Genomic DNA, 26,761 nt, shown 5'->3' with positions numbered 1-26,761 from the left:
TAGCTGGATTCCCACCAAAACTCCACTCTCATTATTGTGTATTGAGTTCCACATGCCCTGAAGTAGCACGTAAACTCCAGCAGCATGTGTGGGTCCTTCAGACCACAAGCATGATCTGCCGGGCACGTATGTGGGTCTACTCACAGAGAAATAGACAAGCGCACATGCGTCACTTCCGTCCATCCCATCGAGGGTTTTCTTCCCCATGCTAGACATGCACACCTGGCTCTTACCTCTTCATTCCTATTCTGCCACTCTTGCCCCCCTTTTGGCACCTGTACCGCATCTCCAGAGCCATGCAGCAATTTCTCTAGTGTGAGCTAAGTCTCAAGACCTGGGCGCTGCCTGCAAAAATGTGACTCTGAAAGTTCTTTCAAGGATATTATAAACTGCCATGGACTTTTGGAAGGTACAACTTTTTTTTTTTTTTTTTAAACAAGGTCTCACTCTGTCACCCAGGCTGGTGTGCAGTGGCGTGATCACAGCTTACTGCAGCCTTGACCTCTTGGGCTCAAGAGATCCTCCCATATCAGCCTCCCTAGTAGCTAGGATTAAAGGCATAAGCCGCCATGCCCAGCCTGTAAAAACTTTTTAAATGCCATAATACATCTTAGAAAATGTGCTTCATTTTTATTTGAGATGCTAGCTGTTATTCAGGTACTACTCCTGCAGTCTCTGAAGATACACAGAAAGTGCCACTTAGGAAAGTGAAGCAGGATCATGGGTAAACTGCCACAATCCAATAGCTATCAAACCTCCCTGTTTTGCGAAAACTACGTCATGGCTATTATAGTGAAGATAACTCTTACTGAGGAATAAGAAACATGGTTGAAGACATCTGCTAGCTGAATATAAGTCCTCCTGGACCAATCCCAGGCCTCAGTGTTCCCCCAGTGCTAAAATACCTTCCTGTCTCCTGGAGCCCAGTCCACATACCTCCCATGATTCCCTGACTCTTCCCAAGGTTATGACTCGTCCATCGCACCAAAGAGATGGAGAATTCCAAAGGGTAGCATCCAAGTCATATTAACGTCTTCTAGATTCTCTTACTCTAGTCTCTAACTTGCATTAAATATTTTCTTAAAAGTAACAAGATGATGAACTTATGAACTATGAATTCAGTTGAAGTTTAGCAGGAAAGAAATAATTAGCGAACTCATTATCTTCCTACACATCTATTACATAAACTAAGTATTTTCTTACCTAACAAATTCAATCGAAATGAAAGGTGCTAGGTTTAGCACACTACCTGCCACAGGGGAGGTGTGTAAAAATGTTTATCATGGGAAAGGGGAAACTACTTACTACAATTCACACCCCAGAGCAAAACTAAAAGCACAGAGTAAGGATTAACACTCAAACTCAGCCAGGCGCGGTGGCTCACGCCTGTAATCCCAGCACTTTGGGAGGCCGAGGCAGGTGGATCATCTGAGTCAGGAGTTCGAGACCAACCTGACCAACATGGTGAAACCCTATCTCTACTACAAATACAAAAATTAGCCAGGCAAGGTGGTGAGCGCCTATATTGTCCCAGCTACTCGGGAGGCTGAGGCAGGAGAATCGCTTGAACCCGGGAGGCAGAGGTTGCAGTGAGCCGAGATCACGCCACTGCACTCCAGCCTGGGTGACAGAGCGAGACTCCCATCTCAAAAACAAAACAAAACAACAACAACAAACAAAAAACACTCAAACTCCTAGGCAACAGTTAGAGATGACGCACAAAATAAAAGCCAAATACATTACAATGTTAACTTTTTTTCTAGTTGGGACCATAGAGGAGCACCTATGGATAAGACAGAGCAGCACACTTTTATTGGATAATTGTAACTCTTCAGACCTTCTGCACCTCTCTCATCTGAAGTAAGAGGCAGTAGAAAAAAAAAAAATGCTGTAATTGTATTATGGTGACAGTGTGATTTTAAAACAATAAGTGAATAAAGAGTAGAGGGGGAATGAGTAAAACAGAGAAGAGAAAACAATAGAGAAAATCAACAAAACCAAAAGTTGGTTCTTGGAGAATGTCAGCAACATTGACGAACATTTAGTTAGATAGACCAGGGAAAAACGAGAGAAGACTTAAGTTACTAAAATCAGGAATTAAAGATGGAATATTATTAGCAACTCTACAGAAATAAAAGGGATTATAAAAGAAAACTATGGGCCGGGAGCGTTGGCTTATGCCTGTAATCCCAATACTTTGGGAGGCCAAGACAGGTGGATCACTAGAGGTCGGGAGTTCGAGACCAGCCTGACCAACATGGAGAAACCCCATCTCTACTAAAAATACAAAATTAGCTGGGCGTGGTGGTGCATGCCTGTAGCCCCAGCTACTTGGGAGGCTGAGGCAGGAGAATTACTTGAACCCAGGAGGCGGATGTTGAGGCGAGCCGAGATTATGCCATTGCACTCCAGCCTGGGCAACAAGAGTGAAACTTCATCTCAAAAAAAATAAAATAAAATAAAAGAAGACTATGAACAACTGTATGACAACAAATTAGACAACTTAGATGAACAAGATAAATCCCTACAGAAATGCAAACTAGCAAAACTGACTCAAAAAGAAACCGAAAATCTGAATAAGTTTATAACAAGAAATTGAATTAGTAATTTTAAAACTGCCCACCAAAAAAATGCAGGCCCAGATGGTTTTTTTGTTCTGTTTTGTTTGAGATTGAGTCTCGCTCTGTCGCCCAGGCTGGAGTATAGTGGCACAATCTCAGCTCACTACAACCTCCGCCTCCCAGGTTCAAGTGATTTCTTGTGCCTCAGCCTCCTGAGTAGCTGGGATTATAGGTGCCCACCACCACACCTGGCTAATTTATGTACTTTTGGTAAAACTGGGGTTTTGCCATGTTGGCCAGGCTGGTCTTGAACTCCTAACCTCATATGATCTGCCCACCTCAGCCTCCCAAAGTGCTGGGATTACAGGTATGAGCCACCATGTCTGGCCTTCACTGGTGAATTCTATGAAACATCTAAAGAAGAATTAATACCAATGTCTCACAAACTCTTTCAATAAATAGATGAAGAAGGAAAACTTTCCAATTCATTTTATGAACCCACTATTATCCTGATGACAAATGCTTCATAAGAAAAGAAAACCACACACTAACATCTCTTATGATGTAGATGCAAAAATCCTCAACAATATACTGGCAAACTAAATTCAGCAACATATAAAAAGGGTATTTTATACTATGACCAACTGAGACTTATCCTACAAATAGAAGAATGGTATAACTTTAGATAGTCAATTAACGTATCACACCATATCACGGGATAAAACAAAAATACACGATCATCTCAACAGCTGCAGCAAAAACATCTGATAAAACTCCAATCCCTTCATGATTAAAAGAAAAAAAAAACAAACTCTCAACAAACTAGGAATAAAAGGAAACTTCCTCAAAGAGGATCTCTAAACAACCCACAACTAACATCATAGTTAATGGTGAAAGACTGGATGCTTCCCCTCTAAGATGAGGAACAAGATGAGGATGTCCTCTTTCACCACATCTATTCAACGTTGTACTAGAGATTCTAACCACGGCAACTGGGCAAGACAAAGAAATAAAAAGCATCCAGAATGGAAAGGAAGATGACATGATCTTGTGCATAAAATCATAAGGAATCTACCAAAAAACTATTAGAACTATTAAATGAGTTCAGCAAGGTTGCAGGACACAAGATCAATAACTAATCAATTATATTTCTATATACTTGTAATGAGCAACTCAAAATGAAATTAAGAAAACAATTCCATCTATAATAGCATCAAAAAAATAAAACATTTAGGAATAAATATAACAAAATAAATATAAAGCTTACATACTCTTAAAATCATAAAACATTGTTTAAAAAAATTTAAAGAAGACCTGGCCAGGTGTGGTGGCTCACGCCTATAATCCCAGCACTTGGGAGGCTGAGGAGGGCAGATCACCTGAGGTTGGGAGTTTGAGACCAGTCTGACCAACATGTAGTCTACTAAAACTACAAAATTAGCAGGGCATGGTGGCGCATGCCTGTAATTCCAGCTACTTGGGAGGCTGAGGCAGGAGAATCGCTTGAACCTGGGAAGTGGAGGTTGCAGTGAGCCAAGATTTCACCACTGCACTTCAGCCTGGGCAACAACAGTGAAAACTCCGTCTTAAAAAAAAAAAAAAAAAAAAAAAACCCCATAAAATTAAAGAAGACCTAAGTAAATTGAAAAACATCCTCATGCTCATGGTTTAAAAGACAGTATTGTTAAAATGACAAAACTCTCCAAACTGAGGTATAGATTCAATTCAACTCCTATCAAAATCTCAGCTGGCTTTTTGCAGACATTGACAAGCTGATCTTAGAATTCATATGGAAATGCAAGAAACCTAGAATGGCCACCTTGAAGAGAGAGGTCTGAGGACTCACATTTCACGTTTGCCAATTTCAAAACGTACTACACAAAGCTACAGCAATCAAGACAATGTGGTACTGGCATAAGGACAGACATACAGGTCAATGGAATACAATTTAGAGTCCAGAAATAAACCCACACATTTATGGTCATTTATTTTCAACGAGGGTGCCAAAATAATTCATTGGGAAAGAACTGTCCTTTCAACAAGTGCCGCTTGAACAACTGAATATCTACACGCAAAAAAACAAAATATTGGCTGGGCTCAATGGCTCACGGCCGTAATCCCAGCACTTTGGGAGGCCGAGGCGGGAGGATCACCTGAGGTAGGGAGTTTGAGATCAGCCTGATCAACATGGAGAAACTCCATCTCTACTAAAAATACAAAATTAGCAGGGCGTGATGGTGCATGCCTGTAATTCCAGCTACTCAGGAGGCTGAGGCAAGAGAATTGCTTGAATTTGGGAGGTGGAGGTTGTGGTGAGCCGAGATCACACCATTGCACTCCAGCCTGGGCAACAAGAGTGAAATTCCATCTCAAAAAAAAAAAAAAAAAAAAAAAAAGGACAACCTATGGAATGGGAGAAAATATTTGCAAATCACATACTGATAAGGGCCTACTATCCAGAATATACAAAGAACCTTTACAACTCAACAAATCAAATAACTCAATTTTTAAATGGGCAAAGGATTTGAGTAGACATTTCTTCAAGGAAGATACACAAATTGCCAATAAGCACACGAAAAGATGCTCAACATCAGTAATCATAAGATAAATGCAAATCAAAACCACAATGAGATGCCACTTCACACCCACTAGGATGGGTACAAACAAAACAACAGATAATACCAAGTGTTGCCAAGGATGTGAAGAAACTGGAACCCTCATACACTGCTGGTGGAAATGTAAAACAGTGCAGCCACTTTGATAAATTGTTGGCAGTTCCTCAAAAAGTTAAACGTAGAGTAACTACATGACCCAGGAATTCCTCTCCAAGGTATATACCCAAGATAAATGAAAACATATACCCATACAAAAATTTATACATGGAGCTGGGTATGGTGGCTCACACCTGTAATCCCAGCACTTTGGGAGGCTAAGGTGGGCTGATCACTTGAGGTCAGGAGTTCAAGACCAGCCTGGCCAACATGGTGAAACCCCATCTCTACTAAAAATAAAAAAATGAGCCAGGCATGGTGGTGCGCATCTGTAATCCCAGCTGCTAGGGAGGCTGAGACAAGAGAATCACTTAAACCCAGGGGGCAGAGGTTACAGTGAGCTGAGATCGTGCCACTGCACTCCAGCCTGGGCAACCAAGCAAGACTGTCTCAAAAAAAAAGAAACCCACAAAAACATATACACAAATACACCCAGCAGCATTATTCATAATAGCCAAAAAGTGGGGACAACCCAAATGTCAATCAACTGACAAATGGAGAAACATTTTTGTCTAACAAAACATAGTACATCCATGCAATGGGATATACTCAGTGATAAAAAGGAATTAAGTACCTGAAACATGCCACAACGTAGATGAACCTCCAAAACATTATGCTAAGTGAAAGAAAAAACAAAAGGCCACATACGATTCTATTTATATAAAATGTCCAGAATAGGCAAATCTAGAGACAAGAAGTAGGTTAGCAGATTGCCTGGCGCTGGAGGGGTTGGGGAGAAATGAGGAGTGACCGTTACAGGTATGGGGTTTCTTTTTCGGGTGAGGAAAATGTTACAGGCTGGGTGCAGTGGCTAACACCTGTAATCTCAGCACTTTGGCAGGCCAAGGCGGGAGGACTGCTTGAGCCCAGGAGTTTGAGGCCAGTCTGGGCAACACAGGGACACATTTTCTCCACAAAAAAATCTTTAAAAATTAGCCAAGTGTGGTAGCGCTGGCTTGTAGTCCTAGCTATTTGGGAGGCTGAGGTGGATCGCTTAAGCCCAGAAGGTCAAGGGTACAGTGAGCTGTGATCGTGCCAACCTAGGAAAGAGAGTGAGACCGTCTCAAAAAAACACCAAAAAAAAAAAAAAGAAAAGAAAAACAAAAATTCTGAAATTTGACAGTAGTAATAGTTGTACAACTCAGCAAATATACTAAAAACCATTGAATAACCTTTAAATGTAGATTATATAAGTGAACTATAATATCTCAATAAAAATGTTTTGAAAATCAATGTGTATGTTTATATATAATACATAAAATGAAATCTCTCATGTACTGTTTGACAAGTTGCTTAATTCCTCCTGAGCTTCAGTGTGCTCGCTTGTAAAACTGAACAATAAAAAAACACCTACCTTACAGTTCTTACAAGGGGAAAGGCCTTAACTTAGCACAGTGCTTGACACCACAGTAAGCGCTGAGAAGAGTTATCTGTTATTATCATACGCCCACACTATGTAGTTTCATATAGCTGTCACTTTCTTCCTAAAAGGGATTTGCTCAAATTGCATTACAGTTAATAGTGGGGCTTAGAATCTTCAATTAATAATATGAGTTCAGAGAACAAGGACTTTCAGAATTTAGCTGGAATTCACTTTTTTTTTTTTTTTTTTTTCTTGAGACAGTTTCCCTCTTGTTGCCCAGACTGCAGTGCAATGGCCCAATCTCAGCTCACGGCAACCTCCGCCTCCCAGGTTCAAGCAATTCTCCTGCCTCAGCCTCCCTAGGAGCCGGAATTACAGGCATGTACCACGCTCGGCTAATTTTGTATTTTTAGTAGAGACGGGGTTTCTCCATGTTGAGGCTGGTCTCGAACTCCCAACCTCAGGTGATCCACCCGCCTCAGCCTCCCAAAGTGCTGGGATCACAGGTGTGAGCCACTGCGCCCAGCTGGAATTCACTTTTGAAACTGATCATTTAGGTTTTTAAGTTTCTTTAGCCATGAGCTATACCCAAATAAAAATACCCATCCCCCTTTAGGAGTTTCCTTCCTATTTGCTCATTTCAGCCCATCCACTTTTCTTGCTCAAAAGCCTTAAAAAAAAAAATTTTTTTTTTTTTGAGACAGAGTCTCACACTGTCACCAGGGCTGGAGTGCAATGGCGCAATTTTGGCTCACTGCAACCTTTGCCTCCTGGGTTCAAGCAATTCTCCTGCCTCAGTCTCCCAAGTAGCTGGGATTATGGGCACCCGCCACCATGCCCGGCTATTTTTCTGTATTTTTAGCAAAGATGGGGTTTCACTATGTTGGCCAGGCTAGTCTTGAACTCTTGACCTCGTGATCCACCTGCCTTGGCCTCCCAAAATGCTGGGAGTACAGGTGTGAGCCACTATGCCTAGCCAAAAAAAAAATTTTTTTTTAAGGAGATGGAGTCTTACTATGTTGGCCAGGCTGGTCTTGAACTCCTGTCCTCAAGCACTGCCTCATCTCAGCCTCCTCAATCAAGCCTTCTTTACTATCTTTCCATCCTCCTGCTGAGCTCTGAGGCCAGGCTGCAGAACCAGACAACCGGGCGCCCCTTCCAGCTTCCCCACTAGCCTCAGGTGAATTATCAGATCCCCTGTGCCTTGGTACCTGGCATGCAGGAAGCGCTTCATAAACTCACTGTTACCTTTAGGGGGCCTCCAGCAAGAGGCTGCTGGCTAGTCCTCCTTTCAACAGTCAACCACCCTCACCCCTCTTCACTCTCAGACCATCTTGGTCCTCTGTGGGGCCTCCACCCTAAGTCAGTGGGAACAGGAATCTTGAGGCCAGTTTCCTAAGGTGAGCCTGAGCCCCTGATGACCAAGGGGGCACATGCGGAGAGCAGGCTCTAGGCTCTTCATCTTGGATGCCTAGTCCATGGCTCAGTGACGTGAATCTGTGCCCAGGGGCCTCACCTGGCCTGCTCCGGAGTGGGAACCCCAGGAACGTCCTCCTCTTACCTAGGTGCTGTGCTTTTCACCTGCTGGCTTCCTAACAGGGAGCCTGGCTCTAGAGTCAGGCGTCATCTGCCACCCTCCACCTCACACAACCCAGGTTTTCCAAGCCTGTCTAAGGTACACTGACTCACCTTTGTATCTGTCCCCTTCAGTGTTCATGTCTCAGCATCAGTAAGAGGGCCAAAGAAGTTTAACATTTGCTAAGTGGCAAATGACATAAGCAGAACACAGATAGTTTCAACTTCAGCAACCAAGTTCAAGGCCCCACTGAATATTAATGAGCTGATGGGTTAAGAGGCACTTTATTAAATACCTCTGCTGGTCAAACGAAGGCCTGAAATAATCTAGTAGTTGGCAGAGTTACACAACTGCCCGCTATTAGTGAGACAGTGGGATTGGGGCTGGCTCACACACACTCAGAAACATGTGCTTATCCTCTTCATCTGGATAAACTTGATTCTTTCTTGTGTTGCTGTTCCTGGAACAGGAACAAAAAACCTGGAAAAAAATCCTTACAGCTATCGGTGTACATGCTCCAAGTCTCAATCGGGTGATAGAGGGAATGAGAAAACTGGCAGCAGAAACTCACCAGCCAACAAAACATTAAGGGAAACAGCCACTTTATTGCTGCGGTGATAAGAATTTTTTGTTTTTTGAGTCGGAGTCTCGCTCTGTCTCCCAGCCTGGAGTGCAGTGGCACGATCTTGGCTCACTGCAACCTCGGCCTCCTGGGTTCAAGTGATTCTCCTGCCTCAGCCTCCTGAGTAGCTGGGATTACAGACGCATGCCACCACACCTGGCTATTTTTGTTTTTTTTTGAGACGGAGTCTCACTCTGTCGCCCAGGCTGGAGTGCAGTGGCTAGATCTCAGCTCACTGCAAGCTCCGCCTCCCAGGTTTATGCAATTCTCCTGCATCAGCCTCCCGAGTAGCTGGGACTACAGGCGCCCACCACCTCGCCCCGCTAGTTTTTTGTATCTTTTAGTCGAGACAGGGTTTCACCGTGTTAGCCAGGATGGTCTCGATCTCCTGACCTCGTGATCCGCCCGTCTCGGCCTCCCAAAGTGCTGGGATTACAGGCTTGAGCCACCGCGCCCGGCCTAGTTTTGTATTTTTAGTAGAGACGGGGTTTCTCTATGTTGGTCAGGCTGGTCTCGAACTCCTGACCTCAGGTGATCCACCCACCTCAGCCTCCCAAAGTGCTGGGATTCCAGGCGTGAGTCACCGCACCTGGCCTTAAGAATTTTTTGTTTTTAATTATGCAATCAATACATCTTCCTTGTAGAAAAACTGGAATATAGAGAAAAGAAGCTTAATCCCCAGGTTTACAAATGATGATTACAATAGCAGCAGCTACTGGTAAATATTGTTTCCAATTACCATATGCCTGCACTTTCAGGTCCATTATCTTCCTTATTTATTCTCCATAATCTTGAAATAAAGTCATTTTTACTGAAAGAAGTATAGTAGGGGTTAAGAATACAGGATTTGGACCCCGTCTCTACTAAAAATACAAAAAACTAGCCGGGCGCGGTGGCGGGCGCCTGTAGTCCCAGCTACTCGGGAGGCTGAGGCAGGAGAATGGCGTAAACCCGGGAGGCGGAGCTTGCAGTGAGCTGAGATCCGGCCACTGCACTCCAGCCTGGGTGACAGAGCAAGACTCCGTCTCAAAAAAAAAAAAAAAAAAAAAAAAAAAAAGAATACAGGATTTGGGCAGGGCACAGTGGCTCACACCTGGAATCCCAGCACTTTGGGAAGTTGAGGCAGGCGGATCACTTGGGTTCAGGAGTTCAAGACCAGTCTGGGCACCAAAAGAAGCAGATGCCTAAAAACCAAAATTGGTCATTTTTAAAGTGTCCTAGCTGAGTCTTAGAGTTTTTACCTCTGTACCATGTCTAGTAATAGAAAAGGAATTAAATTATCAGTATACTAAAATGCCTAATGGTGAATCATTTAGTCTGAGGGCACATGTCATATTTCCTTAACTCTTAAATAGTTGCCCTGTCACCTAATTAAGAACGATGACTCTCACAAAAGTTTATCGTATCTGGAATTCTTTTTAAATGAAAAATGTCTGGGCACAGTGGCTCATGCCTGTAATCCCAGCACTTTGGGAGGTAGAGGTAGGCGGACTGCTTGAGGCCAGGGGTTGAAACCTGCATGGCCAACATGATGAAATACCATCTCCACTAAAAATACAAAAATTAGCTTGTAATCCCAGCTACTAAGGAGGCTGAGGCAGGAGAATCGCTGGAACCTGGGAGGCGAAGGCTACAGTGAGCTGAGATTACGTCACTGCACTCCAGTCTGTATGACAGATCGAGACTCCATCTCAAAAAGAAAAGAAAAAAAAGAAAGAGAAGAAAAGAGGGTAATTTTGGACTCTTGGTGGGGGCTCAACCACCTTAAATATGGCAGGTTGCAAGCACACAGCTTGCAGTACCCATTCACCAAATGGAGTAATGCTAAACTGTCTCAATTTTTGTCAACCGTAAGACAACCAATGCTCCTCTTCCTCTACAATTTCTTGAAAATTATAGCACCAATTTCGAGTCATTCAAAAACCAGGTCTGTAAGACACTGGATAAAATGTATGAAGCCAACAAGAACAACCATACTAGATTTCAGAGATAATCACAAATCCTCATCCTAACTGTTAAGTTTGTTAGCTTGAAACTTCAGGGCACCAATACCTCCCAGAATTGTCGGGATACTTTAAAAGCAGTTTCTCGGCCGGGCGTGGTGGCTCACGCCTGTAATCCCAGCACTTGGGGAGGCTGAGGCAGACGGATCACCTGAGGTCGGGAGTTCGAGACCAGCCTGACCAACATGGAGAAACCCTGTCTCTACTAAAAATACAAAATTAGTTGGGTGTGGTGGCACATTCCTGTAATCTCAGATACTTGGGAGGCTGAGGTAGGAGAATTGCCTGAACCCAGGAGGCGGAGGTTGCAGTGAGCGGAGATCGGGCCATTGCACTCCATCTTGGGCAATGGGGGGGGGAGGGGAGCAGAGTTTCTCAACCAAGACGCTATTGGATTTGGGGGCTGGATAAGTCTTAGTTGCGGGGGGCTGTCTTGTCCATTGCAGGATGTTGAGCAGCATAACTGGCCTCTACCCACTACTAGTAGCACCCACTCCCCACTTGCAACAACCAAAAATGTCCCATACATTGCCAAATGTCCCCAGGGGTTCGGGGGTGCAAAATCACCTCCAACTGAGAGTACTACTGCTTTAAAGAGACGGCAATAATGAAAACATTAAAGCATCAAAGCACTTTAGAACAGGAAGGGATTTTAAGGAGCCTGAGAACCAGTGATTCTCAAACTTTGCTAGCGATCAGCCTCCCTGGGGAGTATGTTAAAATGCGGCACCTGGACCTCACCCCAGACCTATCAATAGAGTCAAGTGTTGGGTTTTGCCCCAGCACCAACATCCTCATTCTACAGCTAAGTTAACGTCAGCCAGAGAGGGAAAATGCCTTGCCCAAGGTCACAGGGCGCGTTAGAACCTGGACTCCAAAACCAACCAAGCCCTTCCTTACAAGAAGGAGGGCGTGCTATTCTTACGTCTTTGAGGCAGTAGAACCTAAAAATGGTTAAGACGGTGCATTCCGGAGCCAGCCGGCCCGAGTTAAAATCCCGACTTGGCATTTATCAGCGGGGCGGCCTCGCACAAGGCACGTAGCCTCTGAGGACTTCAGTTTCCTTCTCTGTCCAGTGGAAAAGTAACAGTACCTACCCTCCAGCGTTATTGGAAAGGTGAAAAGACAAGATATTAAAAAGCCCGTGGCACAGTAAGCACTCGATACGTGTCCTATAATTAGGACTGTCCCACACCTGCAAAGTGGAAGGGGTCTGGGGATCCCGGGGACAGAGGGCTGGAAATGGGCTCAGGGAGGCGAAACGACCCCCGATTCCCCGAAGTCCCCATCAGGAGTCGGACCCCAGCCCCGCCCCTCACCTGGCCCTGCAACTCCTTCTCGAGCTGCCGGTAGTCGTTTTTCCACACTAGGAGGTGCAGGGGGTAGTGGTCGCTGGCGTCGCAGGCCGAGGACATGGCGAGGAGGCCGTAACCGGGTTCTCGCCGCCCGCCAGCCCCAAGTCTCGGCCCTGGCGGGGTCTCCCGCGCCCGCCCGCCTGCCCTGAGGCCGGCCAGCAAGCGAGCGAAGGGCGCGTTATGCTGCCGCCGGCTGAGCCGGTCGGGTGCGGGGCGCGCGGGAGGTCAGGGGTCGCTGGCCGGCTCAGTGACCAGGTCGGCCGCGCCCACCCCGCGCCCCGCGGCGTTCCCGCCCGCGCTGACAGCTCGCGGACCGACTTCTGCGGACCTAACTGCCCCAAACAGGGAAGTGCGGGGAGCGAACCACCGCATGCCGCGGCGGGGGTAGGCGACCTCGGGCACCGGGTCCGAGGTCCGCGCCATTGCACCCACCTCCAGCTCACACCGAGAAACCCAGTGCAGAGCACAGAGCAGAGCTGCGGCTCATTCTCTTGGCCAAAGATCTCCACACGGAAAGTTCTGTCTACCTGTCTCCAGCTTCTTTCCCCCTGCTCCAGCGACCCCATGTGGTTCGGTCCACAACTGGGCCTCTTCCATTGGCTCTACAGTCAGGGGGTGACAACTGAGCCCCAGACCAAACCATTCCAGCTGCCGACACCCTTGCAGCCTTTTTGGAGCAGGGCCGATGCTTCCACGATGGGTCAAAAGCCATTTTGGAAGTGGGCAACACCGGATAATTTTTGAGGGAGGAACTCTAAACCCTGGCGAAGTGGCTTCAAATACAGTATTTGCATAAAAGGGGATATTTCTACTTCATGATTTCTCAACCTCGGCACATACTGAACTGGGCAGTTTTTGTGTGGGGTTGTCCGGTCCTTTGTAGGATGCTGAGCGGTTTCCCTGGTCTTTCTCCCCACTCAATGCCAGTAGCACTCCCCAAAACATGTCTCTCCAGATATTGCCAAATGTCGCCTCGGGGAGAAAAATCGTCCTCAGTTGAAAACCGCTTCTATTTGAACTCCGAACCAGGTTATGATTCAATGGCTACCTATGGTGGTGATTTAGTCCGTGTATGAGTGTCATTTTTAAGCTAGCTTTTTGGATTTGAGGTTATGGCTGAAAGGATTGAAAAATAATACACATATTTGACCACAGTCTGCGAATGTGAAGTTTATTCTTTGTGTTTCAGGCACTATGCCTCCTTGACTCAATGAAGAACCAAAACAACTTACAGCTAGCTACTCATGGGCTTGAACTTTCTGCTGCTGCTTCAGCTCAGCTGTCTACAACTAGACCACATAGCAGGGTGAAGCTATTTAATGCAGTGTGAAAACATTCCCTCTGCCCTCTGAGCATATGCACATCCAGCTCTTCAGATGCCTGCAACACAGCTGTTCAAGAATCCCAACCTAATCCATTCTCCACAGATGTGGAGCCCAGATTTGTGAGTTGTTAAACCAAAACAGGATGCAGGAGCACCAGGATGGCACCCGGAGACTCTAACCGAGGAATGCGTGGGAATTCTGTGATTATTCCTACATCACACATTTATCACACTGTAGAGATGAACTCAAGACCAGTGCTTTGAGGCCTCTTCCAGCACTTCTCATTCTTTCAGATGCCTTTTGCAACTTAATGTTCTTCTTCTTCATCTTCCCATGTTTTTTGAAAATCTCCCTATCTCATTAATCAGAAAACCCCACAATGACAGGAACCACATCGTTTTGCTTACCAGAGTATCTAAAACCAAAATAGTACCTGGCTCACAACAGGCATTCAATATTTGCGGAATGAGGATCATAGTTGTGTTTATATGTAAGACAGACAATAAGTAATCATTGGTATTAGGGCCACATCTCCTTTCTCCTTCACACTGATTCACCTCATTTCATTGTGTTTATCTCACACTTTTCTGTAAATTATCCCAGGTTAGCTATTCTTAGTCTCAAATTCCACGCATATGAAGAAAAACAGTAATTAGAAAATAATAGCAATATCCATAATTATGGGAGCTACTATTTACTGAGGGGTTACTATCCAGCAGGTATATCACATTTTTCCCATAATTTATTCCATCTGTCCTTAGCAAAAATGAATGTTTAACTTTGCTGGTCACATACAAGTTTTGTTGCATATTCTTCTTCCTCTTTTTCTTTCTTTCCCTCTCTCTCTTCTCCTTCATTTTCATCTGGCAACCTTTTAAAAATGTAAAAATCATTCTTAAGTAGCAAGCCATACAAAAACAAATCATGGACTAGAAGTAAACAATGCATTATCTTAATTTTGAAGATGAGATTAAAACTGAAGCCTAAATAAGGAATCATCTAATATATTATTTTTTGTTATTTTTGTTGTCGTTGTTGAGTTGTTTTTGAGACAGTCTCACTCTGTCGTCCAGGCTGGAGTGCGGTGATGTGATCTCTGCTCACTGCAACCTCCACCTCCCAGGCTCAAGCGATTCTCACGCCTCAGCCTCCTGAGTATCTGAGATTACAGGCATGCGCCACCACGCCCGGCCAATCTTTTTTTTTTTTTTTTTTTTTTTTTTTTTTTTTTTTGAGACAGAATGGAGTGCAATGGCATCATCTCGGCTCACTGCAACCTCCACCCCCTAGGTTCAAGCTCCTGCCTCCGCCGCCTCCCAAGTAGCTGGGATTACAGGCACCTGCCACTGTGCCTGGCTAATTTTTGTATTTTTAGTAGAGACGGGGTTTCACCATCTCGGCCAGGCTGGTCTTGAACTTCTGACCTCGTGATCCACCCGCCTCGGCCTCAGAAAGTGCTGGGATTACAGGCGTTTGAGTCACCGTGCCCGGCCAATTTTTGTATTTTTAGTAGAGATGGGGTTTCACTATGTTGCCTAGGCTGGTCTCCAACTCCTGCCTCAAGTGATCCGCCTGCCTCAGCCTTCCAAAGTGTTGAGATTACAAGAGTGAGCCACCGCGCCCAGCCTGGAATCATATAATATACTCTTATTTTACTTTATCTACCTCAGTAAAATGCAAGCTTCATAAGGACTAGGAATTCAGTCTTTGCTCACTGCTGTTTCTCCAGTGGCTGGGACATTGTATAAAACATGGTAAGTACTCGATAAATATTTGTGGTTTTTTTTGTTTTTTTTTTTGAGGCGGAGTCTCGCTCTGTCGCCCAGGCTGGAGTGCAGTGGCCGGATCTCGGCTCACTGCAAGCTCCGCCTCCCGGATTTAGGCCATTCTCCTGCCTCAGCCTCCTGAGTAGCTGGGACTACAGGCGCCCGCGACCTCGCTCGGCTAGTTTTTTGTATTTTTTAGTAGAGACGGGGTTTCACTGTGTTAGCCAGGATGGTCTCGATCTCCTGACCTCGTGATCCGCCCGTCTCGGCCTCCCAAAGTGCTGGGATTACAGGCTTGAGCCACCGCGCCCGGCCGATAAATATTTGTTGAATAAAGGAATGAATCAATGAACTTGACCATTGATTGCCTCAGGAAGGTTGTGGCTGCAGGGTTCTCATCACAAGATATTGCTGCTTCCCCTGGTATTAATCAGTTGGGACGAGGGGAATCTCTGCCAGAGAGGGAGATCCAAATTCAATATTTAAAGGTAGGACAGATGATGCTCCAGCAGTCTCCTGCCCTCACTCAAGATGGCGACAAGGCAGCGTGCCCTTTCCGGTCACATGACCTGACACTCGCAGAAGGGCGCCTCCCCGCGCTTGCGTGCTATGCCAAGGCTGCAAGGCACTGAGGGGAGAGGCGCCGCCGTCAGCGCCGCCGCCGCTGGGACCCGTTAGAGCGGAAGCGCCGCCGCCGCCGCCTTTGCTGTCCCCGGGCTTCTAGTTCCCGGCAGGTGGGAGGCGGGAGCCATGTCGAAACGGCTCCGGAGCAGCGAGGTGTGCGCTGACTGCAGCGGGCCGGGTGAGTCGCACCGGCCGGGCCCGCTCCCCTCTGCTTTCCTGGCCCGGACCCCTACCCCGGGGCCGCCCACTCAGGTCAGGCGGCATCCTGCGGTCAAGCGTCCGCAGCCCACTACTAGGGTCTCAACGAAGAGGTCCCGGGGCGGCCTTGGGGCAGGACGTGTCCCGGGCCTGTCAGAGCCTGGCGGGCAGGGGGCCGCCGCCCTCCCAGTACCTCGCGGCCCTCCCTTTCCTCTCGTTCCCTCTAGTTCCCTCCCGTTCCCTCCGTCCCAGGCCAGCTGGGGAGGTGACGGGGGCCAGGGCTGCTCCCCCAACAGGAAGGGGCTTGGGCAATACACAGGAAAGCCAATTACAGAAGTAAAATGCGAGCGTCCTCCCGGCTGCAGCCTCCAGAGGCTGCAGGTGTCACCTCCCACTAGACCCTCTCTCCGCCTGGGTGCCCTGCCCGGGGAGGATGACACTCCCTGAGTCTCGCCAGAGGGTCCCCGTAGATGACTTCCCCGCTCCTGACATCCGACAGCTACTCTGTCGGGGAGAATTGCCAGTAGATCGGGGTCTTCCAGACACAACCAGCACTTAGGAGGCAGTGCGTGTCTCAAGTTTGAGGATCTGAATGGCCTGGGTTCAAACTAGATTTTGCTTCTGGGTGACCTTGGGCTGGTGACTTCACTTGGTCACTTGGCTTGATTTCCTCATTTTTTTCGATGAGGATAATCGGGAGTATCACGCTCAGTGGTGAGGAGGATTCAATGAATACTCGTAGGATCATATCATCTAAGGCTTTTCTTTTTTGCGTTATGCTGTCTACAATAGAACACTTGCAGTCCCTTAAAGCTAGAATTGACTATCTAAATCATACGTTGATTACAACTGAAACAAACGCAAAATCACCAGCAATATAGGGGCATTGAAACGCTAAACCATTCCTTCATAATGATGCATAACTGTTCATACATAATATTCACATTTAGAGATCAAGCGGATCTCAGCAATTGCAACTGAATTGTCAGGTCTCTGGATAGATTATTACATGCTGTTTTAGGTGCTTGGATGTATTGGCTTTGAGTTAATTCGAAGGTAACATGGCTTTCTTGGCACAATAGTGTCCGATAAACAATCTTAATCAAATCATTGAACACCACTGGCTTTGCAACTGTTCTAATCTTCAGCTTGTCATTTGGAAGTGAAGACTGATTGTAAATAGAACTGTGATAACTCAAACCTCATGTGGTGGTTTTAATGGCTGGTACAGTGCAGGTGTTACCAGTTTCCTTTGAAGATAGGGAGGGGGTGTGGAGGAGTTTAAAAAGAAGCGTTTTCTAAACCAAGTTAGTGTGAGTTATACAAACTCAAACTCCATCGTTTTCTCTAAAAATGTTATTTGTTCCACTTCCTTATTTTCTTGCCTGTTTTCAGTCGAACTTTCTGTGATGTGTTTGATTCATATGTGTCCAGCTTCTAACTTCCTCTTGGAATGCATATTGTTTTGCTTCTTGATGGGGTACGGGGCAAAGCAAAATTGTTCCTCCATTGCCATCCTAAATATACTTTTGCAGCATTTTGTGCATTTCAGAACATTTTCTCTTCCATTGTATCGCTTTAGTTGTTGTCTCATACGCCTGATCTGCAGAGACTTGAGTCACTTCCTTCCTGTTTTGAATATAAGTAGGCTACCTTGAAATATTCTGTGAAATTGAGCAGCCTGGAATTTGTGCTGCCTTTTCTGCAAAACCCTACTGAGAGAATTACCTGTAGGGTTAGGGACCCCTTTGAGATTCTGAGGAATGCTAAGGCCTTCTCCCCTAAAATGCACGTGAACGAATTTACCTAAGATTTGTCTAGGGGAGTCACGGACATTTTTGAAGTTCATTTGTGGTGTCCCTGGAGCCCAGGCATAAAGCCTCCAGATGAACTTAAAGGGTTTTACCCAATCTCATTCATACAAACTTATTTTTATTTTACCACGTTATCATTCTAATATTCTTTCCATGGGATTCTGATCCAGGATGCTAAAGTGGTTAGTCGAATACTTGTCTTAATTAATATGTGTTAAATACTTGCTAAAAAAAGAATAGTGCAAATCCTCTGAATGGTAAGTGAAAACCAAAGGTATACTTCAAAACAGTCTTTTTTTTTTTGGCCATTAGTGACAGTACAATACCGCAGGAAGCAGTGTTGTTATGCATCTTTGTAGAGCTCCTTCATCTGGACATTTCCAATCTCTGCTTTTTAGGATGATATAGTAATAGTGACAGTTATAATAAATTGAATTATTTTGATTCTATTTTATGCAAACATTTAACCATGATCACTTCTTAAATATTCTATTTTTTTGTGTGTTTGTTTGTTTTTTTAATGAATCTGGTTCGTTTCAAATACATCACACTCTGAGTTCAATTACTTGACAACTCCATGGAGATTTTCAATACAGTAGTATAGTGGTCACATGAAATGTTCAATGTTTTAAATATTTCCCATCAAAAACTTTTTCCAGTGATCGTGAATTTCACATCTAGAAAATATCTGAATTACTGAGAAAATAATTTAGAAAAGATATAACAGCTAACATTACTACTTTACTATGTGTGAGGTACCTCACTGATTCTCTATATCCTCACTATCCTGAGATATGTTATTATTCTCATTTGAGCCATGGTGAAAACACTCAAAGAAGTAGCTTGTCTGAGATCACTGTGCAAGAAGTGGCAGAGTTGGGGTTCAAACCCTGAATTGCTTGTCTCTAGAGCCAACCCTCTTAACCACCATAGTCACTGGCTCCCAGGATTTGTCTTTGATTGAAAGCCCATAACTTTTCATTATATGGTTTGAATGGGTTTGAATAAACTTAAAAAATGGTAAAGATGGTGTACATGCATTTTAGAGATTTTTGTGGACATTGAAGAATTTTTAAATGTAACCCTTTGACTAGGCAGCTTAAGTGGCACCTATTGTCACCCCATTGTGAGTCTGATGAAATGTAGGTCTTTCTTTGAGGTTTCAAAGTATTCAGTTTACTTACCCAGATCCATCCTGCTTGCCAAGCATGAAATTATCCCTTGTTTCCAAGGGCATCTAATGAAGCTCTATGATTTTAAAGGGAAGAAAGTATTATACACACACTAAAAATATTACTCATTTTTATTTTACATCTTTGCCTCTGTGAAGCTGCTGTTATTGCAACTTCTTTTTTTTTCAGATTAGTTGCAGGATTGGACTTGGTAGTTTATGTAAAACAAGTAATTGGCTGGGCACGGTGGCTCACACCTGTAATCCCAGCACTTTGGGAGGCCGAGATGAGTGGATCACCTGAGGTCAGGAGTTTGAGACCAGCCTGGCCAACATGGTGAAACCTCGTCTGTACTAAAAATAACAAAAATTAGCTGAGCTGGTGGCACATGCGTGTAATTCCAGCTACTCGGGAGGCTGAGGCAGGAGAATCGTTTGAACCCTGGAGGCAGAAGTTGCAGTGAGCCGAGATTGCGCCACTGCACTCCATCCTACGGGACGGAGTGAGACTGTCTCAAAAAAAAAAAAAAAAAAAAATTTGATGGACATCATAGAACATTTCCTAATGGAAGAGGCCAGGTTTCCCTGTTCTCAGAACCATAGCAGCTGAGTGATTTTATGATTCTGTAACTCGCAGCTTTCTGCTAAGCATATTGGCATCTTGATTCATAGCAGTGAATTAGGACAGCAGTCTTTACACCATTTACTGCAGAAAATGCTATCTGCATAATTCACTGTGAAAATTATATTATCTTGGCCGGGTGCAGTGGCTCACGCCTGTAATCTCAGCACTTTGGGAGGCCGAGGTGGGCAGATCACCTGACGTCAGGAGTTTGAGACCAACCTGACCAACACGATGAATCCCCCCGTCTCTGCTAAAAATACAAAAATTAGCCGGGCATGGTGGTGCATGCCTGTAATCCCAGCTACTTGGGAGGCTGAGGCAGGAGAATCGCTTGAACCTGGGAGAGAGAGGTTGCAGTGAGCCAAGATTGTGGCACTGTACTCCAGCCTGGGTGACAGAGTGAGACTCAATCAAAAAAAAAAAAAAAATTGTATTATCTTGGTTTTTATGGAGATGGATCCAAAATCATTCATCAGTACCCTCTCAATTTGCTTTCTTAGCTTGAATGAAAGAGCATGCATCTGAAATGGTAGATCCACATTAGGGCTACAAACTGTGGCCCTGAACCAGAAAGAAGATAGCTGTTTACCCAAGGCTCCCACTGATGTTTTTAGTCTCAATTAGCATTGTACCTAATCAGCCAAGGTAGGTCATATCATCCGACAAGATAACCAGCTCGATGTGTTGATGAGCATACTAAAACAAAAATGTCTCATTTTTCTGACAAAGCAAACCTCAGTCATCTTTCGCCATCTGGCGGTATAGCAACCTGCTGGTATCCCTGCCACTGAGATTTCACTCTCTTTCCAGATCCTTCCTGGGCATCAGTAAATAGGGGAACGTTTATATGTGATGAGTGCTGCAGTGTCCATCGGAGTCTAGGGCGCCATATCTCCCAAGTGAGGCATCTGAAACACACACCATGGCCTCCAACATTGCTTCAGGTAAAGGATAAGAAGAATTCTCCTGATGGTAATTTACATTTGAGGGCTCATCGTGTTAACAACTAAAATTTCTCCTGGCGTACTTCTTCCATAAGACAAAACTGTTTCATAATTGAATAGAGATGGCATGCCCATCAATGCTACTTATAAATATTATCTGTATTGAATTCATCATTTAAGATTTTTCTTCCTATTTGACATAAATCTTGTCCAAACAGCTCAATTATAGGTACATAGATGGATAGTCATTAAAATGCCTTGGTAATGTTGCACTGTTGACTTTCTAGACTGTCACTAGAAAAAAAAAATTTTTTTTTTTTTGAGACAGGGTCTCTGTCATCCAGGCTAGAGTGCAGTGTGGTGTGATCTCAGCTCACTGCAACCTCTGCCTCCAGGGTTCAAGCGATTCTCCTGCCTCAGCCTCCCGAGTAGCTGGGATTACAGGCGCCCGCCATCATGCCCGGCTAATTTTTGTATTTTTAGTAGAGAAGGGATTTCACCATGTTGGCCAGGCTGGTCTCGAACTCCTGAACTCAAGTGATCTGCACCTCAACCTCTCAAAGTGCTGGGATTACAGGCATGAGCCATCGTGCCCAGCCAGTAGTCCATCTCTTCTATGCATGATAATGAATGTTTCTGAAAGCTACTGCCTGAGAAACTTTTCTTTAATGTACTTATTCCTGAGTACCTGCTAATATTTTTAGAACATGTTTTTCTGCTTTGATAGTGGCATGGGCTGGGATTCCTCAGAAACTTCTGAAACTTTTTAAGTTTTCTTAAAGTTCTGTTACTAGTCAGAGAGACCAAATTAAATTAATATGTTTTGATTGCATGTAGAATACCCTGTTAAATGGGCTCTTTGTTTTATTTGGGGTTCAATGTCATGTCACCTTTACTTCTATTTTGGGGTACACATTCTTCAAGTTCTCTTGGAACTCAAGGTTAAATGTGTGTTTTGCCTTCATTTGTCTTGATTAGACATTTCTCTGAATCTCTGACAGCTGCACATATCCCTTAAACTTGCCTGTGTGAACCAAGGAGCCAAAACAAGTGGGTTTGGATCTCTGATGTGAAAATAACTACACTGCTGTAAAAAACAGATGGGGCTGTTTTAGGAGTCATGCCTTGAAATGAAATTTGGAGATATGATTTATTACTAACTTTTGCTTAGAAGTTTCTAACAGCTCACGCTCATGTGAAAGGGGCTGTTTACTGCTCTCAGGTCTGTCTGTGTTTACAAAGCCAGATTGTATTATAGAATCTCAGTAAAGTCCAGAGATGAGTAGTTTAGAATGCCAGAGTTGACCCTAAAGCAACAATTCCCCAAATGTGGAACCACCAGTGGTATGCAAGACAGATGTAGGTAATACATGGTTTTTTTAAGTGGTTGCATTATTTTACTGTGTATAGGAAAGCTATAACTAGCACATCAAACTGTAGTTGTTTTTAAAAGTAAGTGGCTTTAAAGACAAATATTATGTGAATAATATAGACAGTACATGGGTCGTTAAGAATCTTGAAAATAGTGTTTAATTAGGTTTGGGAAACCCTGCTCTAAGGTGTCAGAGTGCTTGTCTTTAATACTGTATAAGAACAGTTCGGTCACACTTCTTTAGGTATTTAAGTATCCTACTAGTCAAAGCTGAATCCTGCATACAGATTGATCATCTTTCTCATTCTCAAATCAGAAAACAGTGATATGAATGATATTCCTAACATGAGTGTTTATAATAGACTTTGTTTACCCTGTTCAGTCACTGATCCCCATTGAATATTTGTGAAAAGAAATTAAAGTCTTATGTTGTCTGCTTGGTTTTAGATGGTTGAGACCTTGTATAATAACGGTGCTAACTCTATATGGGAGCATTCTTTGCTGGACCCTGCATCTATTATGAGTGGAAGACGTAAAGCTAATCCACAGGATAAAGTACAGTGAGTGGAATGTTTATAAATACTTTTATTTCTTCATAACAAATGGGGCCCACTGAAAGGAGTGCAGCTATTTTTGGTCAGTCTCCACAAGGGCAGCAGAGGAGGGGGTTACCCTAGTCATACATCAGGCTCTTTGCTATTAGAAATGCAGAATGGGGTGGGGCAGGACCATCTGTTTAGCATGGCCGCCCGGCAGGAGTAAGCGGCTTCCTCAGTTGGAAACCATGGCTTGGAGTCTGTAAATGTAATCAGATTTAAACGTATACTCAAATAAGAGGCGATCAGACCAGAAATCTAGGTTTGGGCACCCTTCTGCCTGTTGCCTCACCTGTAAGATGGGACTAAATGCTGCTTTCTCCCGAGGTTGCTATGTCAGTTCAGACAATTACACAGAGAAGAGGGCTACTATAAAAAGCAGGCACTCTGCCGTCCCAGCCATTATAATGACTAATGTATGTTTTCAAACTTCAGGTCTTAAACCTTGCTGAAACTTACTTGAGCATTGTTCATTTTATTCTCAAGTGGGGGATGTGGGTCACTTCCTCTTCTTTTTACAGTACAAAGAATGGGGATTGTTGTATCTGAACGAGTGAACTGTTTTCTTTTTTGTTTTTGAACCAGTCCCAATAAAGCGGAATTCATCAGAGCCAAGTATCAGATGTTAGCATTCGTCCATCGCTTGCCCTGCCGGGATGACGATAGTGTGACTGCCAAAGATCTTAGCAAGGTGGGTCACACCTTTTAAAATTCCTAAAAGAGCTGGCTAAGACAGCATATTGTTTTATTTGAAAAAAAAAAAAAAGAAGTTTGGTTGTGGGTTTTGTTTTTGTTTTTTGTGTTTTTTTTGGAGACGGAGTCTTGCTCTGTCACCCAGACTGGAGTGCAGTGGCACAATCTCGGCTCCCTGCAGCCTCTGTCTCCCAGATTCCAGCAATTCTCCTGCCTCAGCCTCCTGGGTAGCTGGGATTACAGGTGCATGCCACCATGCCTGGCTAAGTTTTGTATTTTTAGTAGAGATGGGGTTTTACCATGTTGGCCAGGCTGGTCTCGAACTCCTGAGCTCAGGTGATCTGCCTGCCTCGGCCTCCCAAAGTGTTGGGATTGCAGGTGTGAGCCACCGCACCCGGCCAGGGTTTTTTGGTGTTTTGTTTTGTTTTTGTTTTTTTGAGACAGGGTCTTGCTCTGTCGCCCAGGCTGGAGTGCAGTGGTGCAATCACGGTTCACTGCAGCCTTGACCATCTAGGCTCTAGCAGTCCTCCCACATCAGCCTCCCGAGTAGCTGGAACTACAGGCGCATTACCATGCCCAGCTAATATTTTTTATTTTTTTGTAGAGACAGGTTCTTGCTGTGTTGCCCAGGCTGCAAAAAGTTTTTAAAGTAAGAAAAACAAAAACTAAGTTCTGCACATTAAGTAATGAATAGCTTTTTTTCCCAATTGGGTTCATCTTTAATCTGAATTCAAATGGCAGCCATTCATGTAGTGGAGGCACAGGGCAAAGAGGAAAAGTAAGTCTCTAGAAGGCTATTTGTGTTTTTCCAATATGGCTTTTAAATTATATTTTGATAAGTTTTTTGTTTGTTTAACTTTGAAATAGGAACCATCTCAGAGTTGTTTCTAGAAGGGACTAGAAAGTTTATAGGACAATTGTTTCTTTTTAATAAGGACTAGAAAAAGTACTAAAGGAAGGGGACTTACTTCTTCAGGTTTCCAGGCTAAACAATGAGTATGATCTTCGGAAAGCAATGTGTGACTCACAAAGCTATAGTTCACAGAATGGTTTATCATACTTGTAAAACGAGTGAGGTGGTTTTCTTTATGTGGGCCTTCGCATGTTTTTGAGAGATGCTGTAAGAAGTGTGCATATTTATTTTCAAAGCACTGCCTTGGATAAATGCTTACTCACACAGAGCTTGAGGACTTACTATTCATAATTTTTTTTATTACTTTTTGGCCGGGTGCGATGGTTCACGCCTGTAATCCCAGCACTTTGGGAGACTGAGACCGGCAGATCACTTGAGCTCAGGAGTTCGAGACCAGCCTGGGCAACATGGCAAAACCCCATCTCTACAAAAAATAACAACAATTAGCCGGGTATGGTGGCACGTGCCTGTAGTCCCAGCTACCCGGGAGCCTGAGGTGGGAGAATGACTTGAGCTCAGGAGGTGGAGGTTGCAGTAAGCTGAGATTATACCACGACACTCCAGCCTGGACGACAGAGCAAGACCCTGTTTCAAAAAAAGAAAACTTTTTCTGCATTTATTGAGATGATCATGTGGTTTTTGCTTTTGCTTCTATTTATGTGGCAAATTACATTTATTGATTTGTGTATGTTGAACCAGCCTTGAATCTCAGCAAAAAAGCCTACTTGATCATGGTAGATTAATGTTTTTTTTTTTTTTTTTGGAGACGGAGTGTTACCCTGTTGTCTGGGTTGAAGTACAATGGCGCGATCTCGGCTCACTGTAACCTCGGTCTCCCAGGTTCAAGTGATTCTCCTGCCTTGGCCGCCCAAGTAGCTGGGATTACAGGCGTGTGCCACCAGGCCTGGCTAATCTTTTGTTTGTTTTTTTTTCTTTGAGACGGAGTCTTGCTCTGTCACCCAGGCTGGAGTGCAGTGGCGCAATCTTGGCTCATTGCAAGCTCTGCCTCCCGGGTTCACGCCATTCTCCTGCCTCAGCCTCCCGAGTAGCTGGAACTACAGGCATCCGCCACCATGCCCAGCTAATTTTTTTGTATTTTTAGTAGAGACGGGGTTTCACCGTGTTAGCCAGGATGGTCTTGATCTCCTGACCTCATGATCCACCCGCCTTGGCCTCCCAAAGTGCTGGGATTACAGGTGTGAACCACCACACCTGGCCATTTTTTGTATCTTTAGTAGAGACGGGGTTTTGCCATGTTGGCCTGGTTGGTCTCAAACTCCTGACCTCGTGATCCGCCTGTCTCAGCTGCCCAAAGTGCTGGGACTACAGGCGTGAGCCACTGCGCCCAGCCACGGTGGATTAACTTTTGATGTGCTGCTGGATTCGGTTTGCTAATATTTTATTGAGAGTTTTTTTTTAAAAATCTGTGTTCATCATGGATTTTGGCCTGAAGTTTTCCTTTTTTGTTGTGTCTCTGCCTGATTTTGGTATCAGGCTGATGTTGGCTTCACAGAATGAGTTAGGGAGGAGCCTCTCCTCTTTGATTGTTTGGAATAATTTCAGTAGGATGTTAGTTCTTCTTTGTATGTCTAGTAGAATTTGGCTGAGAATCTCTTGAACTGGGGAGATGAAGGTTGCATTGAGCCGAGATCATGCCACGGCACTCCAGCCTGAATGACAGAGTCTCACTCTATTGCCCAGGCTAGAGTGTAGTGGCATAATCATGGCTGACTGCACCCTCAACCTCCCCAGGCTCAAATGATTCTCCCATCTCAGCCTCTCAAGTGGCTGGGATCACAGGCATGTGCCACCAAGCCTGACTAATTTGTGTGTGTGTGTGTATGTGTGTGTGTGTTTGTGTGTTTTGTTTTTTGTTTTTTTGAGATGGAGTCTCACTGTGTCACCCAGGCTGGAGTGCAGTGGCACGATCTCGGCTCACTGCAATTTCCACCTCCTGGGTTTAAACTATTCTCCTGCCTCAGCATCCTGAATAGCTTGGATTACAGGTGCCCGCCACCACACCTGGCTAATTTTTTTTGTATTTTTAGTAGAGACAGGGTTTCGCCATGTTGGCCAGGCCGGTGTTGAACTCCTGACCTCAAGTGAACTACCCCCCTCAGCCTCCCAAAGTGCTGGGATTACAGGCATGAGCCACCACGCCCGGCCAATTTTTGTCTTTTTTTGAGAGATGGGGTTTCACCCTGTTGTCCAGACTGGTCTCAAATTCTTCATCTTAAGCAGTCTGCCTGCCTTGGCCTCCCAAAGTGCTGGGATTACAGGTGTGAGCCACTGTATCCGGCCTTTCCCCCCCCCCCCCCTTTTTTAATCCCCAGCAGAATCTGGCTGAAGAATTCAGAATTTGAAATTTTGCATAGAAATGCATACACTTACTACTTCCATTGGTTAATAAGACTTGGTACGTGTTGGTTTTTTTTTTCTTACCATAGTTTTAAAAAATTAGGCACAGTG

The 26,761-nt window shown here is 44.6% G+C and overlaps 2 protein-coding genes across 35 annotated transcripts in view; one reads left to right on the top strand and one right to left on the bottom strand.

Moving 5' to 3' along the window:
- The window catches only part of ANKRD13A (ankyrin repeat domain 13A), a 42,427-nt gene extending 29,854 nt beyond the window's left edge, over positions 1 to 12,573 (bottom strand). For all 9 annotated transcript variants that reach the window (XR_012420611.1, XR_012420613.1, XR_012420612.1 and 6 more), the window contains exon 1: positions 12,216 to 12,573. Coding sequence is in view for 4 of the 9 variants with exons in the window: in XM_005572221.4 (XP_005572278.1) it covers positions 12,216 to 12,311 (96 nt within the window). In the remaining 5 variants the exon portion in view is untranslated. The remainder of the gene's footprint in view (positions 1 to 12,215) is intronic.
- Positions 12,574 to 15,951: 3,378 nt separating this feature from the next.
- The window catches only part of GIT2 (GIT ArfGAP 2), a 68,223-nt gene continuing 57,413 nt past the window's right edge, over positions 15,952 to 26,761 (top strand). For 17 of the 26 annotated variants that reach the window (XM_015431511.3, XM_074007754.1, XM_074007755.1 and 14 more), the window contains exons 1-4: positions 15,952 to 16,144; positions 20,585 to 20,718; positions 22,538 to 22,650; positions 23,272 to 23,377. In XM_015431511.3, the coding sequence (XP_015286997.1) occupies positions 16,093 to 16,144; positions 20,585 to 20,718; positions 22,538 to 22,650; positions 23,272 to 23,377 (405 nt within the window). In that variant the 5' untranslated portion in view covers positions 15,952 to 16,092. The remainder of the gene's footprint in view (positions 16,145 to 20,584; positions 20,719 to 22,537; positions 22,651 to 23,271; positions 23,378 to 26,761) is intronic. The other 9 variants (XM_074007761.1, XM_074007758.1, XM_074007763.1 and 6 more) reach the window with 1 other exon arrangement.

The sequence above is a fragment of the Macaca fascicularis genome, chromosome 11 (genome assembly GCF_037993035.2).
Source record: "Macaca fascicularis isolate 582-1 chromosome 11, T2T-MFA8v1.1".
NCBI lineage: Eukaryota > Metazoa > Chordata > Mammalia > Primates > Cercopithecidae > Macaca > Macaca fascicularis.
Note: the sequence above shows the minus strand (reverse complement) of the source record. Positions and strands in the feature narration are given on the sequence as shown.